General features: G+C 43.9%; 1 protein-coding gene across 1 annotated transcript; it reads right to left on the bottom strand.

The window, feature by feature from the left end:
* Nucleotides 1–270: 270 nt before the first annotated feature.
* On the bottom strand, nt 271–9642 carry LOC139728003 (uncharacterized). Its single transcript, XM_071638972.1, has 5 exons — nt 9538–9642; nt 3671–4344; nt 2556–3372; nt 839–954; nt 271–568 (listed from the first exon to the last, which is right to left on the bottom strand). Exons 1-5 carry the CDS (start codon nt 9640–9642, stop codon nt 271–273), a joined length of 2010 nt encoding a protein of 669 aa, XP_071495073.1.
* Between the last annotated feature and the right edge of the window lie 7779 nt (nt 9643–17421).

Below are 17421 nucleotides of genomic sequence, written 5' to 3'. Positions count from 1 at the left end.
CACCAAGCGAGCTAGGGCCCTCGACGGGCCCTCCGTCCCTCCGGCTCCAACCGGACACGCCCAGGTACTTATAAAAGTCCCCAGGACCCATCGCCTTAATCTTCCCGCCACTCGTGTCGAAAGTCATGTCCTTTTCGGTCACCCTCTGCTGGGTCTGTCGGTACTTCCATTGGGATTTTCTTTTCTTGGTCCCGCCCTGCTGGTCGGCCCGAAGGGCTGCAGGGCGGCGTCGTGAGGTGGCGCTTGGGAGCCACTCCTCCAGCTTGCCCATCAAGAGGTCCTGAGCTCCCTCTGGGGAGGGGATCCGAAGGCCCAATTCCTCAGGTTCTTTACAAAGGCCTCTTTCGGGGTCACCGGTGGAGCGGTCCCCTCACTCGAAGCTCGCGTTGGGCCCGAGCTATCATCCGTATCGGCCGAGACCGCAGCGGCGGCCTCGACCGATGTCTCCACGGAAGAAGGAGGGCCAGAAGTTTTTTCCGCGAAAGATTTGAATTTTCTGCAGCAAATCGGACAGATGGATTTGTCCTGGTCGACGTCAGCACCGTTTTCAAGACCGGTGTTGCTCATACTGTGGTTATAAAACACAACGATCAAGAAAACGAAACAAAAGAAAGAAAAGAAAAGTGTGTGCCCCTAATTGTAGTCCTAAATTTGAACTTCAATAACAAAACAGAAAGGTAAAAAACTACAAGGCTAGCTTGAAGGTTCGGCTGGACCCCAATTGGACGCCGATGTTTTCGTCCAGTTCCCCTAGGGCCCAGTCGAGAGTGATGTTTAAAGGGTAGGGAGACAGTCTCCCTGTAGAACTCCCCTTTTGCAGTGTACCACTGTGTCAAACACCGTGGTGGTGGCGTCGCCATATACGCCCTGGATGTACTCCACCAACGGTTTCGGCAACCCCATGCGAGTGGTGGCCGCCAACATCGCCTCGTGTCCAACGGAGTCAAATGCTTTCTGAAAACCTATGAAGGCGCAGTGTGCGCAACCAGCAATTCCTTGGTTTCTTTGATGACTCCTTGGAACAAGGCCAAGTTGGTGTTCGGGGGAAGTCAAAAACGTAACCAGTAAGAAAAAAGAACTGAATGGAGAACACCCAAAGAAAAGTAACAAAAATGTAAAGGTAGGAAGTAACGCCGGGACAGCCGGCCGGATAACTAAACAAAAACGGTACACATGTATTTGAGCATAGCAAATTATAGGCCGATGGGGTGAACTTCAACAGAAATATAAGCAGTAAAAGCAGGCAGTCAGGGGATTAACATAATAAAAGGAGACAGTCAACTAACCTCATGGAAATAAATAACAACCAGCTGTCCTCGTCACTAATGAGTCACAGCCAAAGTAACAGGATATTAAGAAATTGGGAAGATCCAATATGATAAAAATAAAACTCATTAAAAATGTATTAAAACTGTATAAATATGTTGAACACATTCAACCATAACAAATTTTTAAAAATGGTAAGATTGCACGTAACAGGGCCCCCTGTGGGCAGAGTGAGACTCGTGAGAAAACAGGAAGTAAAGAAAAAGAATCGTTATCTGATCAATGACGGGAGCCGAACAAAAGAGACCCCACCATTGCGGTCACTAACGAGCCGCAACCAAAGGAACAGGATTTTAAAAGACCGCGAAGATCAATACAATAAAAATAAAATTCAACAGAACCAGAGGAGGAGCTTGACGGATCATCATTCAATGTGAATAAATGACATGGGGTCATTATTAGATGTATAAAACAAATTTGAATTACCCTAATATTGACTCATTTAATTCTTTTGTTAAAACTGTATAGATATGTATCTTTATTTCAAAACTTAAAACACATTCAACCATAACAAATAAGAACAACTCGATTGTCCGAGGACTGGGCAAGACGCTGCATGACTCCAGCAGTGGGATGGTGGATTCGAAAGATGGGATACCACGGCCACCATCCCGATCTCGGGGTGGGTCTTGCGTTGGTGGAATCTTTTGGCAGATGTAATGCCCCGTGCATAAATTTCCTGGTCTCCTTGTCGACCCTATGAAGGGTTCCTTTCTTTGCACCGCTAAGCACAAGGCTTTAGCGGTGCTGCGCTGCCAAAACATTGACTAACGCCCAGATCTTCTGCTGCGGCTTCAGTGGGGCTCGCTTAAGGAGCGAAAGGTCACTCACCTCCGTCCCTCCGGCTCCAACCGGACACGCCCAGTTACTTATAAAAGTCCCCAGGACCCATCGCCTTAATCTTCCCGCCACTCGTGTCGAAAGTCATGTCCTTGTCGGTCACCCACTTCTTTCACTTGGGGTCACTTACTATCGACATGGTGGCACACTAAGAAAGCCCTATCTCCAATCTAACCTTTGCAGCCCCAGCTTCTAGGCGTCGAAGCTGGGTAGCCAACCCTGTGGCTGTGCTAGCAAAAATTACATCATCTGCAAGGCTAGCTTGAAGATTCGGCTGGGCCCCAATTGGACGCCGATGTTTTCGTCCAATTCCGCAAGGGCCCAGTCGAGAGTGATGTTAAAAAGGTAGGGAGACAGTCTCCCTGTAGGACTCCCCTTTTGCAGTGTACCACTGTGTCGAACACCGTGGTGGTGGCGTCGCCATACACGCCCTGGATGTACTCTTTATAAAAGTCCCCAGGACCCATCGCCTTGATCTTCCCGCCACTCGTGTCAAAAGTCATGTCCTTGTCGGTCACCCACTTCTTTCGCTTGGGGTCACTTACTATCGACATGGTGGCACACTTGGAGAGTCCTATCTCCAGGCCAACCTTTGCAGCCCCAGCTTCCAGGCGTCGAAGCTGGGTAGCCAACCGTGTGGCTGTACTAGCAAAGATGACAATATCGGATGCTAAGGCTAGCTTGGAAATTCGACTAGGCCCCAATTGGACGCCGATGTTTTCATCCAATTCGGCTAGGGCCCAGTCGAGAGTGATGTTGAAAAGGTAGGGAGACAAAGGGTCTCCCTGCAGGACTCCCCTTTTACAGTGTACCACCGTGTTGAACACCGTGGTGGTGGCGTCACCATATACGCCCTGGATGTACTCCACCAATGTTTTCGGCAACCCCATGCGAGTGGCGGCCGCCAACATTGCCTCGTGTCCAACGGAGTCAAACGCTTTCCGAAAATCGATAAACGCGCAGTGTGCGCAACGCAGCAATTTCTTAGTTTCTTTGATGACTCCATGGAACAAGGCTAAGTTGGCCGCCGTTCCGTCCTCGTCGGTGAATCCCTTCTGGTAGTCTCCGACAGGCGCAGCAGAGCGTACTCTCCAAGCCAAGATCCTATGGAGGGTCCTTGTGACCACCGAGGTGATCGTGAGCGGCATATACTCACTGGGGCCCTCCGGGTGTGAGGACTTGGTAATGAGAACGGTTCTCCCCTCTCTAAGCGCAGAGGAGAGACCAAAGCCCAAAAATCCATTAAAGAGCCACTGGAGTTTAAGTGTATTGACCTGCGCAAGGTCTTTTAGTAATCTTCCATCCCGTCAAGTGGCGGTTCCCTTTTTGGAGGCCTTAATTGATTTGTTTATCTCATCCGCAATCACTTCACACCATGTTGCTGAGGCATCAGCAACTGGGGTAGGGATCTTGCCTTGGTTCGGAGGGGTGGGTCTTCCCAAAAGATCCACCCAATATTGTTCCGTCCCCTCCGGGAAGGATGTGGCCGCACCTGGAACCCTACCGTCCAGAATATCTCTGCATGTGCGGCCCCAATCCTTCTTCCAACTCTGCTGGGTCTGTCGGTACTTCCATTGGGATTTTCTTTTCTTGGTCCCGCCCTGCTGGTCGGCCCGAAGGGCTGCAGGGCGGCGTCGTGAGGTGGCGCTTGGGAGCCACTCCTCCAGCTCCCTCTGGGGAGGGGACCCGAAGGCCCAATTCCCTAGAGATCCTCACAAAGGCCTCTTTCGGGGTCACCGGTGGAGTGGTCCCCTCACTCGAAGCTCGCGTTGGGCACCGGCTATCATCCGTATCGGCCGAGACCGCAGCGGCGGCCTCGACTGATGTCTCCACGGAAGAAGGAGGGCCAGAAGTTTCTTCCGTGGCTTGCTCGAGCCCGGGTTCAGCAGGGTTTGCTGCCACATCCGAAACCCCTTTGCATCTCATTTCCCTGAGGAGGGCTGAGTACCTGGCATTTTTGCGCCGCATGCCTTTTATAGACTCGATTGTTCTATGCGGCAACACTTTCGAAATGATTTGATTGAGATTGTGTGTAGAAGCGGGTGCGGAGATCTCCACACTCGCAGCCAGTCTCAGCTCCTCCTCATCCCACCTCATCTTCGGGCGTGCCCTGATGGCGTCGGCCACGCCCGAATGGTATTCATCTGGGTGGGACTTCCGCTCGTGCTGACGAAGGGCCTGCGAAGGATTTGAATTTTCTGCAACAAATTGGACAGATGGTTTTGTCCTGGTCGACGTCAGCACCGTTTTCAAGACTGGTGTCGCTCATACTGTGGTTATAAAACACAACGATCAAGAAAACGAAACAAAAGAAAGAAAAGAAAAGTGTGTGCCCCTAATTGTAGTCCTAAATTTGGACTACAATAACAAAACAGAAAGAATTTGGAAAGGGCACACAAACACCAAACAAAATGGTTAAGGGAGATCTGCCGTCTACGCAAGTTTACTAAACACATTAACAGAGATATGGGTCTGTAGGTAGTTGAAATACATTCATCACCATTTTTGTAAGCTGCTATTACTTTGGCAAGCTTAAAGATATGCACGTTAAAGTTGTCAGAAAAGAAGAGTTCACTTCCTTCTCTTACTTTGTTATCAATGGCAAATAGAGTCTCCCTGTAGGACTCCCCTTTTGGCAGTGTACCATGTTGTCAAACGCCTTCCGAAAATCTACGAAGGCGCAGTGTGCGCAACGCAGCAATTCCTTGGTTTCTTTGATGACTCCTTGGAACAAGGCCAAGTATAAATACGTCTCTTTATTTCCAAAACATTTAACCATAATAAATATAGAAAAATGGTAAGATTACATGTAACAAGACCCCCTGTGGGCAAAGTGAGACTCGAGAGAAAACATGAAGTAAAGAAAGAATCATCATCTAATTGGCAACGCACAGTGGGACATAATGAGATTCCCACTGTCCCCGTCACTAATGAGCCGCAGCCAAACTAACAGGATAGTAAAAGATCGGGAAGATCAATACGACAGAAATAAAACTCATTTAATATGTATTAAAACGGTATGAATATGTCTCTGTACTTCAAAACTTACAACACATTCAACCATATCAAATAAAAAGAAAATGGTAAGATTACATGTAACAATACCATAAAATTAAAACTCAACAGAACCAGAGGTGAAGCTTGACGGATCATCATTTGATGTAAATCAATGACATGGGATCATTATTAGATGTATTAAACATAATTACCCCAATATTGACCCATTTAATTATCTTATTAGAACTGTATAAATTGTCTCTTTATTTCAAAACTTAAAACACATTAAAAAACAACAAATTTTAAAAATTTCTTTAAAAAGTTCTTTTAAAAATTTTAAAAATTTGTAAAATTACACATAACAAGGCCCGCGTGGGCAAAATGAGACTCGAGAGTAACAGGAAGTAAAGAAAAAGAAGATGCACAGCGGGACAAAATGAGACCCCCACCGCCCCCATTGCTAGGGAGCCACAGCCAAGGGAGCAGGATGATAAGATCTCAAAAGATCAATACAATAATATTAAAACTTAACAGAACCAGAAAGGGACCCTGACAGATCATATCATTCAATGTGAATAGATGACATGGGATGAATATTAATGTATATTACAGGTTAAAATGCAAATTGTAAATATCGTGCATACTGAGCACTACACTATTTGTACACATGTGTGCTTCAATAATTATTTGAGGCATTTGGCGATTTATTAAAGCAAAATGGACGCGCCATGAGTGTCCTCTCGCTTATTTCACTGACAGGGACAGTGTATCCCATCACTTTGATGAAATAGAGGGTAAAAAGGGAGAGGCTTGTTCGGGTCATATCTTTCAAGTTGACAGACTCCACCTTCAATGCCATTATGCCAGTCTCTGGCCGGCCCTCTAGCCTTTACGGATCTTTGTGAAACGTTTATCTGATGCTAAATTTGCTGGCGCTGCTGCTGTTTTATACAGCATTCACAGCGTCCACTGACAGGCTTGTGCCTATCACCAGGATATGGCCTCCATAGAACATGGAAGCCTCGTTCAAGAAGCCTGGAACATATCCAGGACTTTGTCCAACATCCTAATCACAAATCGAAGAAGGCCTGGGTGAGTTTGATAGTACCGCTCAGTGCAATCATGCATAGCGTTCTCACATGACTCTTACTCAGACCAAGTAGCTTGGCAAAAGGGGCATTCTGAGGGCACCATGTATCTCGGGCTCTGATTACAAAGCCATGTCCATTGCCCTTCAAAATACCATAGTGTCCTGGTCATCAGTACTAATGAAGAGTACTTCAAAACTTTCTCCTCATAGGCATCCTTCAGACTTCATGTCTTTGTCCCACTCCTCGAGCCCCGGCTTGTAGGCCTCTTCTTTGTGCATCCAAGCTCCCCCAGCATTTTTAGCTCACCTGAGCCAAAGGCTCAAGTGAGCTATTGCGATCGCCCTTCGTCCGGCGTCCGTCGTGCGTCGTGCGTCGTGCGTCGTGCGTCGTCCGTCGTGCGTCGTCCGTCGTCCGTCGTGCGTCGTCCGTCGTGCGTCGTGCGTAAACTTTTTACATTTTCATCTTCTTCTTGAAAACCCCAAGACCGATTTTCATCAAACTTGGCAGGTAGCATCCCTAGGGGGTTAGGAACTCAATTTGTTAAAATGGGCACCATGCCCCACCCAGGGGGCCCCCAGGGGGGCCCAAACCCCCCAAAATTAAGGAATCTGTAAAAATCTTCTTCTCTAGAACCAGAAGTGATAGAGCTAAGTTAATAATATGAGTTAGTACATTGATGACTGTAGTTTCAAGTTTGTTCATGGCAGAGTCAGGGGTGCCCCCCTTGGGACCCAGGGGAGGGGGGTGGGGAAGGGTTCTAATGGGGCCTAAATTGTACATTTTCATCTTCTTCTTGAGAACTCCATGACCCATTTTCACCAAACTTGGCAAGTAGCATCCCTAGGGGGTTAGGAACTCCATTTGTTAAAATGGGCACCATGACCCACCCAGGGGGCCCCCAGGGGGCCCAAACCCCCCAAAATTAAGGAATCCGCAAAAATCTTCTTCTCTAGAACCAGAAGTGATAGAGCTAGGTTAATACTATGAGTTAGCACATTGATGACTGTAGTTTCAAGTTTGTTCATGGCAGAATCAGGGGTGCCCCCCTTTGGACCCAGGGGGGGGGGGGGGTGAGGAGGGGTCCTAATGGGGCCTAAATTGTACATTTTTATCTTCTTCTTGAGAACCCCAAGACCGATTTTCATCAAACTTGGCAGGTAGCATCCCTAGGGGGTTAGGAACTCAATTTGTTAAAATGGGCACCATGCCCCACCCAGGGGGCCCCCAGGGGGGCCCAAACCCCCAAAAATTAAGGAATCTGTAAAAATCTTCTTCTCTAGAACCAGAAGTGATAGAGCTAAGTTAATAATATGAGTTAGTACATTGATGACTGTAGTTTCAAGTTTGTTCATGGCAGAATCAGGGGTGCCCCCCTTGGGACCCAGGGGAGGGGGGTGGGGAAGGGTTCTAATGGGGCCTAAATTGTACATTTTCATCTTCTTGAGAACTCCATGACCCATTTTCACCAAACTTGGCAGGTAGCATCCCTAGGGGGTTAGGAACTCCATTTGTTAAAATGGGCACCATGACCCACCCAGGGGGCCCCCAGGGGGCCCAAACCCCCCAAAATTAAGGAATCCGCAAAAATCTTCTTCTCTAGAACCAGAAGTGATAGAGCTAGGTTAATACTATGAGTTAGCACATTGATGACTGTAGTTTCAAGTTTGTTCATGGCAGAATCAGGGGTGCCCCCCTTTGGACCCAGGGGGGGGGGGGGGGGGGGGGTGGGGGTGAGGAGGGGTCCTAATGGGGCCTAAATTGTACATTTTTATCTTCTTCTTGAGAACCCCATGACCCATTTTCACCAAACTTGGCAGGTAGCATCCCTAGGGGGTTAGGATCTCAATTTGTTAAAATGGGCACCATGCCCCGCCCAGGGGGCCCCCAGGGGGCCCAAACCCCCCAAATGAAGGAATCTTTAAAAATCTTCTCTAGAATCAGAAGTTATAGAGCTGAGATAATACTATGAGTGAGTACAGTAATGACTGTAGTTTCAAGTTTGTTCATAGGAGATCCAGGGGTGCCCCTCTTGGGGGTGGGGGGGGGGGGGGTGGTTGGAAGGGTCCAAATGGAGGCCTGAATTGTACATTTTCATCTTCTTCCTGAAAACCTCATGATGGATTTTTGTCAAACTTGGCAGGTAGCATCCCTAGGTGGTCAGGATCTCAATTTATCAAACTGGGCACCATGCCCCACCCAGAGGGCCCCAGGGGGCCCCAATTCCCCCAAATTAAGGAATCTTGAAAAAATTGGGCCCTTATTGTACATTTTCATCTTCCACTTGAGAATGCCTCGTCAAATTTTGGTAGAGCTGTGAATAATTTAGATTAGTGACTGCGTGAAAGGTGAACTTGCGATACTCAGGTGAGCGCTAGACCCGCGGGTCTCTTGTTACAGTACTTGTCAGTTCATGCGGTCCTGTGGTCAATTCCTCATCACTAGGGTATTTGGTCCTCATGACCGGACTTAAAATAAATTGAACCATCACAATAAATAACTTTCTTAACATAATATAAATACAAAACCAAAATTCATTTTACATTATAGAGGAAGATGGCAAATGTCACCATGTTCGGGGGAAGTCGAAAATGTAACCAGTTAGAGAAAAGAACTGGAGAATGGAGAACACCCAAAGAAAAGTAACTAAAATATAAAGGTAGGAAATAATGCACGGACAGCCGGCCAGATAACTAAGCAAAAACGGTACGCATGTATTTGAACAGATAATAAAAGATTGAAAAGATCAATACAATAAAATTAAAACTAACAGAACCATAGGGGGAGCCGGACAGATCATCATTCAATATGAATAGATAACATGGGGTGATTATTGATGTATATTACAGGTTAAAATTACCCCAATATTGACCCATTTTTCCATTTATTAGAATTATATAATCTTTTTATTCCAAATAAATAACATTTAATCATCACAATAATTCACTTAGTTGAAAAACTGTTACCGTATACAAAAACCAAATTCACTTGACATTATAAAAGAGAATGCAGATGTGGCCATGCTCGAGGGAAGTTGGTTTGTGACCGGTAAAAGAATAAGGAGTGAGGAATGGAGAACAACCAAAGAAAAGTAAATACGATGTAACGTTAAGAAATACACCGGGACAGCCCGCGGAAAAAAGGCACATGTACTTGGACATGGCGAAGTTTTTATTAGATCATAAGGCGAGCCGGTGAACTCCAACATAAAGATAAGAAGTGGAGGGGATAATCGAATGGATGTATTATTATACTGGGAACAGTCTCCCAACCTCTTTGAACTAACCATGGTCGTCCCGTTGATGGACCGGTGGCGGTGGTAGGGAGCCCTACCATCAGCCTGCAGCTTAAGGCGTGAAGCCCGCAGGCCCCGGGGTTTGCAGGTGGGCATAACTTCCCCACCGTAGAGACCCACTCACTAACAAGGCGCAGCCAAAGGAACAGGATATTAAAAGATCGCGAAGACTGATACGATGCAAATAAAACTCAACAGTACCAGAGGGGGAGCTTGACGGATCATCATTTAATGCGAATAAATGACATGGGATAATTATTAGATATATATAACAAATTAGAATTACCCCAATATTGACCCATTTAATTCTTTTATTAAAACTACGTAAAAAACGGGGTCCCAGCCAGGACCACTCGTGCGGTTTGATTTCTCAGTCGTCGAGCCCCCGCTTGTAGGCCTTTTCTTCCTGCATCCAAGCTTCCCCAGCTTTTTCACAGTACTCTTCAGTTCATGCAGTCCTATTGTCAATTCCTCGTCACTAGGGTACTTGGTCCCTGCGACTACCTCCCCAAGTATACAAAGATTGGCTCCAATCTGTGAGTGGTTCACCCGAGTTTTCATCCACATACTTTGCAAGATCGAATGTCGGGATGAGATTTGCGTCCATCCGGTCTTGCAGGTTTGGCTCCACGGACTGACTCGGATCAACCTTGCCTGTATCCCCTCTGGACCAGACATGTGCTGTCTGCCCAGTCTTTTGCATGTTCTTCTGCCCCAGGTGACCCTCGGCCCCTGAGTCGTGCGTGGTCCCAACCCTGGGTTTCAGCCCTTCCTCCCTGAGCCGTAGCCCCATTTCGAATCTTTTTTTCTCCCTGGCCTTCAGCCCTCTGACCATGGGTCTCCAAACAGGTTCTACTTCTCATTACCATTCCATGAGGATGCCGCGTGCATTCCCTGACCTCATGCATCTCTGCCTGTTTTGCGTTGTTAATCTTAGGATGGGTGTGTCTCTGGCAGATGCCTCTCTGTGTTGCAAATGTCACGGTAGGGTCCAACTGCAAATACATAATAGTACATAACTGGATATTTGAATGTTGATCATTCAAATTCACTCAAATTGAATTAAGTGATTGCAATGTGGAGACTGAAATTTTTATTTATGAATGGGAGGGGTATATATATATATATGGGCCGTGACGCGAGAAAAGGGCCCTTAGGGCATTATATACCGAAAATGAGTTTTCACCTCCAAATTGTAGAAGAAACTCTGACGTATTTGGATATGCAAACCTATGTCTGAAATTCCACTCCTAAATGCTCCAGTTACGACATTCCAAACAGCATGTTTTGTCCAAATCCTGTCACTTTTTGATGCGTCTATGCATTTCCGCATAGTTAGCTAGTTGATCTTTTTTGCGCGTATTGCTTTGTTAAACTTCCGCGCCGTTTTCTGGCGTTTGCGCGCAGCGGCGCTAAGGGCCCTTTTCTCGCGTCACGGCCCATATATATGTTTTATACACAGGTGAGAGAAAGGATGAGACGATAGACGTAGCTTGAATCCTCAGTTTGATTTTTATTCTCGAGCTTTCGGGCCCTGCCCTTTAGGCTGAGGATCAAAGAAATCGGACAAAATAATGATGGATACAGAACATGATATAGATATTGTATACAAAAAATGATGATGATCTAGAGATATTTTATATACCTATATATTTCCATTCATTTGGGAATAGTTAGTAAAGAATAAAGGCCTACACGCTTGCTCTGGATTTTAATTTTTCTGGCGAGTCCGTTCGTTTTTACATTTGGGTAGATTATTCCACAGATTAGGGGATTCTAACTAAAATGATGAAGGATATTAGGCAATTTATTACCAGTGGTATCCTTTCAAAATGATTTATTCTCATTAGGATCATTTCAAAAACACTGATTCACACACACACAATACCAAAAAAGTCAAGATGACAGTGAGAAGAGAGTGAGAGTATGTAAAAGGGGGAAAGTGTTGACATATTTGTCTTTCATCTTAATATCATTTTCTGTCTGAATCCACTTTTATTTGCTACTTCAAATGGAAGTAAATGCACGAGAAGTGGGACAATACATTGCAAAAGCCTGGTTGTGCCAGGTTGTCTGAATGGGTACATAATTGTATCACCCATCTGACAGTTGATCTTGCATATGCGTAAACATTGTTGAGATGCGGCGCCAACTTGTATCTCGTCATGTTATCTGGCCAGTAGGTCTTCAGACCGTCGATGAGTTGATCCTTGGTCCAAGGTTTCATGTTCCTCTTGATGTAGACCTTTATGTTCCCCCACACATGTTCGATCGGGTTGACGTCAGGGGATTCAGGTGGTGTTCTCCATGTGACGTTGCGCATCATGGCGTCGGCTGCTTAAAGTTCTGGTATGCTTGGGGTCATTATCCATCAGCCTGCAGTTGTCTGGGTAGACTTCATGGATGAAGGGTGTCGGGAAGTTGCTGAGGGGTTCGTCTGCAAAAAATTCCTTCCGCATGATGCTGTCGAAGATAGCTAGGCATGTTGCCCCGCGGCAGACTATCCCTCCCCAGACGTACACTTTGTGGGGATACTTCAGCTTCCCCACCTTCCTATTTGGTGTCCTGAGACATCTGTAGTAGTGCCATGCGTTGTTTTCAAAGGTCAAGTGAAAGTGCTAAATTTCACGTCTTCCTCCATATCTCGGAAATGGCTCAAGGTATCATCATGAAACTAATATATACACCTGTATGCATGTTGTGCCCGACAGTGATTCTCTTAGGAATTTTAAGGTCATAGGGTCAGAGGTCAAGGTTCAAAGATCAAGAGTCAAAGGCCAGGTCAAGATGCTTACAATTTACTATTTAACACAGAAATTACACTTTTTCTCTGTACCTTGAAAATTACTCGATGCATAGAGACTTGAGAAAAGGTCAAAAGTCGAGTAAAAGTCCCCGAACCCCCCAAATACATGCTCTCTTAGAAAATGTAGCCATTGATCCAATTAAGCCTAGTTCAAGGAAAGTGAACATTCAACACATAACATGTCAACTTGATATTTTGCCATTTAGATGAAACTGTCATCACACATTGTCAAGACGTACCATAGACCTATTAGGAGAATCATACGTTATGGTGGAGGCATATTTCTAGTTGTTTTTGTGCCATTGCTATGGGCCTCCCAAGCCACAAAGACATGGGATTGCATGGTCCTGTTTCACTGTCTGTGTCTCCTTGTGACGAGGTGACGGTCGACCATTCTTACAGTGAGGTCCGCTGGTTTGGCTTCCTGATGGAGGAATGATGCTAGTGGGTATAGTCCCATGCTCTTTCCACCAGCTTTCCTGTTCAGTCACTGGTTGTATCCATCTGCGTCATTGTTTGTTCTGATGGATTTGCTGTATATACACCACGCTCCTATTGGCCATGTCTGACTTGAATTGGAGCCAAGTTATCTTTACATAGTCGAGCGGAAAGTATTGACTGAAGTAATGAATTACAAAGTATACGTAATAATTTTTCCTGATACGAAAAATTTAAATGGTTTCTGTAATGCTATAAAAAAATCCTTTAAACTGAAAAATGATACTTTATAAAATCTTAAAAGTTTGATACTCTATTGAAGTGTGTGCAGTTGCTCTGCACTGCGTGCTGCAGATAATTTTGCATTCTTGTCCTTCACATGTACACGTACATCAAGTTCATGGGGTGGTATGTATATAATTTTGGTGCTAAAGTGGAAAAAGATTGAGGAACTGCTTTTGCAATGTAGTCTGTGCCTCATAGGTCTACTAGGAGTATTCTTTCATTTCATAACATAATTAAACTGCACTTGGTTGAAACATGGAGTCATCCTGCTCAGGGAACAAAAAACAAAAACAAAACAAAAATGCCAAGCAACCCCCTAGCCCTTGCCCAGGCTAGGAGGATCCCCTGTGCTCCCAATAACTTTTCACAACTTTGAGCTACTTTGCGACCACAAAACTTGCACCACAGGTACATCGCCTAAAGATGCTGATCAAGTTGGACAAGGTCAATAGGTCACTGAACTTGCATTAAAAATAACTTTTAATCAGAAATTGCAAAATGTTGGTGAGGCAGTGCTTGGCTTTTGCCTTGTTTTCTTTGTAGCAACCATCTGTGGATGTGTATCAAGTCTCAATTGCAGACACTTCTACCTTAAGAGTCACATAGTCCAAATCAAACCTTGTTCAAATGCTTTCGTTCTATATTTGGAGACTCTCCCACAGCTTCTTGCAAGAGGACTGTTGTCCTTGTATGCAAAATCTTCTTGGACTGTGTGTTGCAGAATGAGTATGTGCACATGCTGGCACTATGTCCTAGAGAATCACAATTCCCATCTCTGTAGAGGACAACTGATATAAGACTGAAGGAGAACCCATTGCCATTTTACCATAGAATTCATTTATGGCAGGGGTGATGTAAAACTCCTGAACCCCATTCCAAATTATAAGCTTGGAAAAAAAAGGTGCAGGTTGCAGAGTTTTGCCATTGTTGCGACTTTCTGGTGCCCATTACCAGACAAGAGCATGGAGGATGTATTCTGGATGTGGCGAGAGAACATTCCCTTGTATAATTATATATCTTGGCTGTGATGTCCATGTTCCTCCATGGGGATAATGACACTCTGATTTCATCGGGAGTGCTATTCCTGAGGCAGAACTGCGATGAGAAAGGGGACATACATTTCTTACATGCCAGTCAATGCAAGTTTTTCAAAAGTTTAAAAAGGCGGTCTTCATGGGCAATGCACCTGCTGGTGTAGATGTGGGAGTGTTCTTCCCCATCATTACCTGGGCCCCATTTCATAAAAAGGTGATATGATAGCAACTTTTGCTGGGATGGCATTTGTCCTGGTAATGACAAGAATCCAACATCCTGATTGGCTGTTGGTATGGGAAGTTGCCATTCCAGCAAGTTGCTATCCTAACATCTCTTTACTATGAAATGGGGCCTTCTGTAGTATCATGTGTAATGCCTTCTTCAGACCCAAGATCAAGGTCAAAGACATCCACATCTAGGCCATCATAAACATGTAAATGCATATGAATGTGGAGAGAAGTGGTTACGAAAGTGTTTATTCAAGCAGTCATAAGTTTACTTCACTCTTATCTTACATGCACTTTATAGAGCCTTTCCAAGTAAAAGAAAAGCATTCATCTGCATACTGTAATTGTGTGTATGTATGCAACAAAAAGTTCTGATAATGTACTTGGTGGGCCAGTAGCAAATGTAAAAGAAACATATGAAATGTTTGCATAATTGCACAGAAAGTTCTTTTTCAGCAAAATCATACAACAAATGAAAATTTTGAAGAAAACCAAGTAATCAAAGAGCAATCGAAGAGCAATCAAAGAGCAATCAAAGAGTAATCAAAGAGCAATTTTGTAGAGAATGTGTCACCTTTGAAAAAATGCTCGAAGTAGATACTTTCATCTCTCAAGTCAGACTTAAATAAGCGCCATGCCCAAAGCGTATGCTTTCCTGGCTCTAGACATTCCTTGAACATGATGGTTTTCAAAAATGGTATCACTTTTTATACTGATGCCATTTCCTCCAGCGTGAAATGCACTAACCAGTAATACAAATTACCAAAATGCTAACTTAAAGTCAACTGTGTCACTTTTTTTTTTCTTGGTCAACCTGTCTTTGAGGATTCAGACTGTAGACAGAGAAAAATACTTCGACAATTATTTGAGATATGATGGAAACAATAAAAGTCAGGGTTTGGATCATAAATGAAATTGAAAAATTAACAATCCCACTATTCCATCACTTTATCAGGAATACAAAAATTGTATGTCTGAAGAGATAATTGAGCACTCAAAATTCTTCACCAAGGTATCATCAGTTTACTTACACAAACTCTTGGTTTCTTTCAACAGTACATATATTTGGCAATTCATTCTCAAAATAATTTACTATCCACTCACTTTGCCCACATGTAGATTTGAAGTCTTTTGAAAATATATTTGTTTAATTCAATGGATCAAGCTTTGTGCTACACATCTGAATTTTGTCACTTTTCATCTTGCCTTGTTCCTCTTCACTCTCTTTCATACATAGTTCGTATAATTAAATTTCTATATTTTCCTTCAATTTGCAAAGAGATGTAATGTTTTTTTTTTGTGTGATATGTGCTATGTAAATGTTTATTGTATTTGGGTTTGGTTTTTTTTTTTTCCATGTCATGTTATGCAATACCAAATGCTGAAAATAAAAGCATTTTGCTGGACAATGTAATGTCATATCATATCATATGCATAAAACAGTACTTACAATAATAATGTATGTCACTATTCATGTTTGCAGGAAATGGAATTATTGGAGTAGTCATCTGCAATTGTAATTCAAGATCTCATTGGTAGAAGCATGTTTCAAGTCCTCAGTTAATAAAGACAAACTACAAACAAATGCTGCAATTCCCTGCTTTGTTCATGTGTCCTTGGTACGTTGTATTTGTGTCTGTGTGTCTGTGTGTGCATTTCTGAAGGCCAGGAAAATGTTGACCACCCCAGAATTAAGCATGCCATGGATAGCCATTGACTATGGATATCCTTCGCAGCTTAAGTATATCCATTGTAAATGCATCAAAGAACTTGATAAACTGCTCTGAACTTGTGTGACGGATCCACCTTTATATATATATATATATCACTATGGGTCCAGTGATAGACCCATGTAGTTGGAGGGTACTGTAAAAGCTGTTATTTTCCTGAAGGAAATATTTACAAATGAGGTCAATGACATTTTGTGGAATATTGTTTTTGAGGGTTTTTTTTTTTACACCAAGGCTTATCGTAAGTGCGGCAGTGTCGGTCTGTTCGCAGTATTTTTGCATGTTCAATTTGTGGCCAAACAGTAATTTGCAAAATTACTGAAAATTATTGAAACCCTTGTGAAAATGACGGCTTTTACAGTAATCGGATGAAATATATACTTAGTCTGTACAAATGCCTGTGTGTGTGTGCGTGCAAATGCCCTTTAGGCCAAACTCCATTACTTTTGCCAAATGAGCAACCAACTGCAAATTATGCACACCTAACAAACATGCATATAAAGCACAGAGATACAGTTTTAGGTATCATGTTGTATTTGAATACCGGTAGATTTGATTGAGCATCACTTGAACCATTTGGCATCAAGTTGTAGGAGCATGGTCCTCCGTTTGAGCAAATTTTGAGATGTGTGTATGCACTGCATGTTTTGGTGTGGTGGTGGACTCATCTATTAGTGTTTGTATGTGTGAACTTTTGTGTGCACAAGTGTCTGCGTGTGTGTGTTTGTGTGTGTGTGTCCATTTGTGTGGTCTGAACCTACTTCTGATTTTGATTTGATCAAGGCCATGCAGACAATTTATTTGGTAAAGTAAAACAACAGTATATCACATTAGCGTTGAGAACTGCAGCCAGGCAGCCATGAAAGCATTTTGTGCTTGTATAACCTTTAAGGATGCTTAAAAATGAAAATAATGTACTTGAATCTCAGTAGTTGATCGGGGTGAGGCTGCTTATTATTTGTAACTTACCTCAAAGAGGAATAGTTGATCGGGGTGAGGCTGCTTATTATTTGTAACTTACCTCAAAGAGGAATAGTTGATCGGGGTGAGGCTGCTTATTATTTGTAACTTACCTCAAAGAGGAATAGTTGATCGGGGTGAGGCTGCTTATTATTTGTAACTTACCTCAAAGAGGAATAGTTGATCGGGGTGAGGCTGCTTATTATTTGTAACTTACCTCAAAGAGGAATATGCACACAATATGGGTTGAAGAGTTGGTACACTGGGTAATCAAACATGGGTCTGCCCAGAACCGTTATGAATTCTCTGCATCCCATTGCAAAGGACGCGGGTTTGATTCCCAGTGGAGACAAATTTCAATTTGTGCCCCCCCCCCAAAAAAAAAAGGAGGAAC

This window comes from Diadema antillarum, unplaced genomic scaffold (assembly GCF_040938485.1).
Source record: "Diadema antillarum isolate AM-2024a unplaced genomic scaffold, OU_Dant_1.0 scf00000018, whole genome shotgun sequence".
Taxonomy (NCBI): domain Eukaryota; kingdom Metazoa; phylum Echinodermata; class Echinoidea; order Diadematoida; family Diadematidae; genus Diadema; species Diadema antillarum.
The sequence above is the reverse complement of the archived record's forward strand: the minus strand, read 5'-3'. Positions and strand labels throughout refer to the sequence as shown.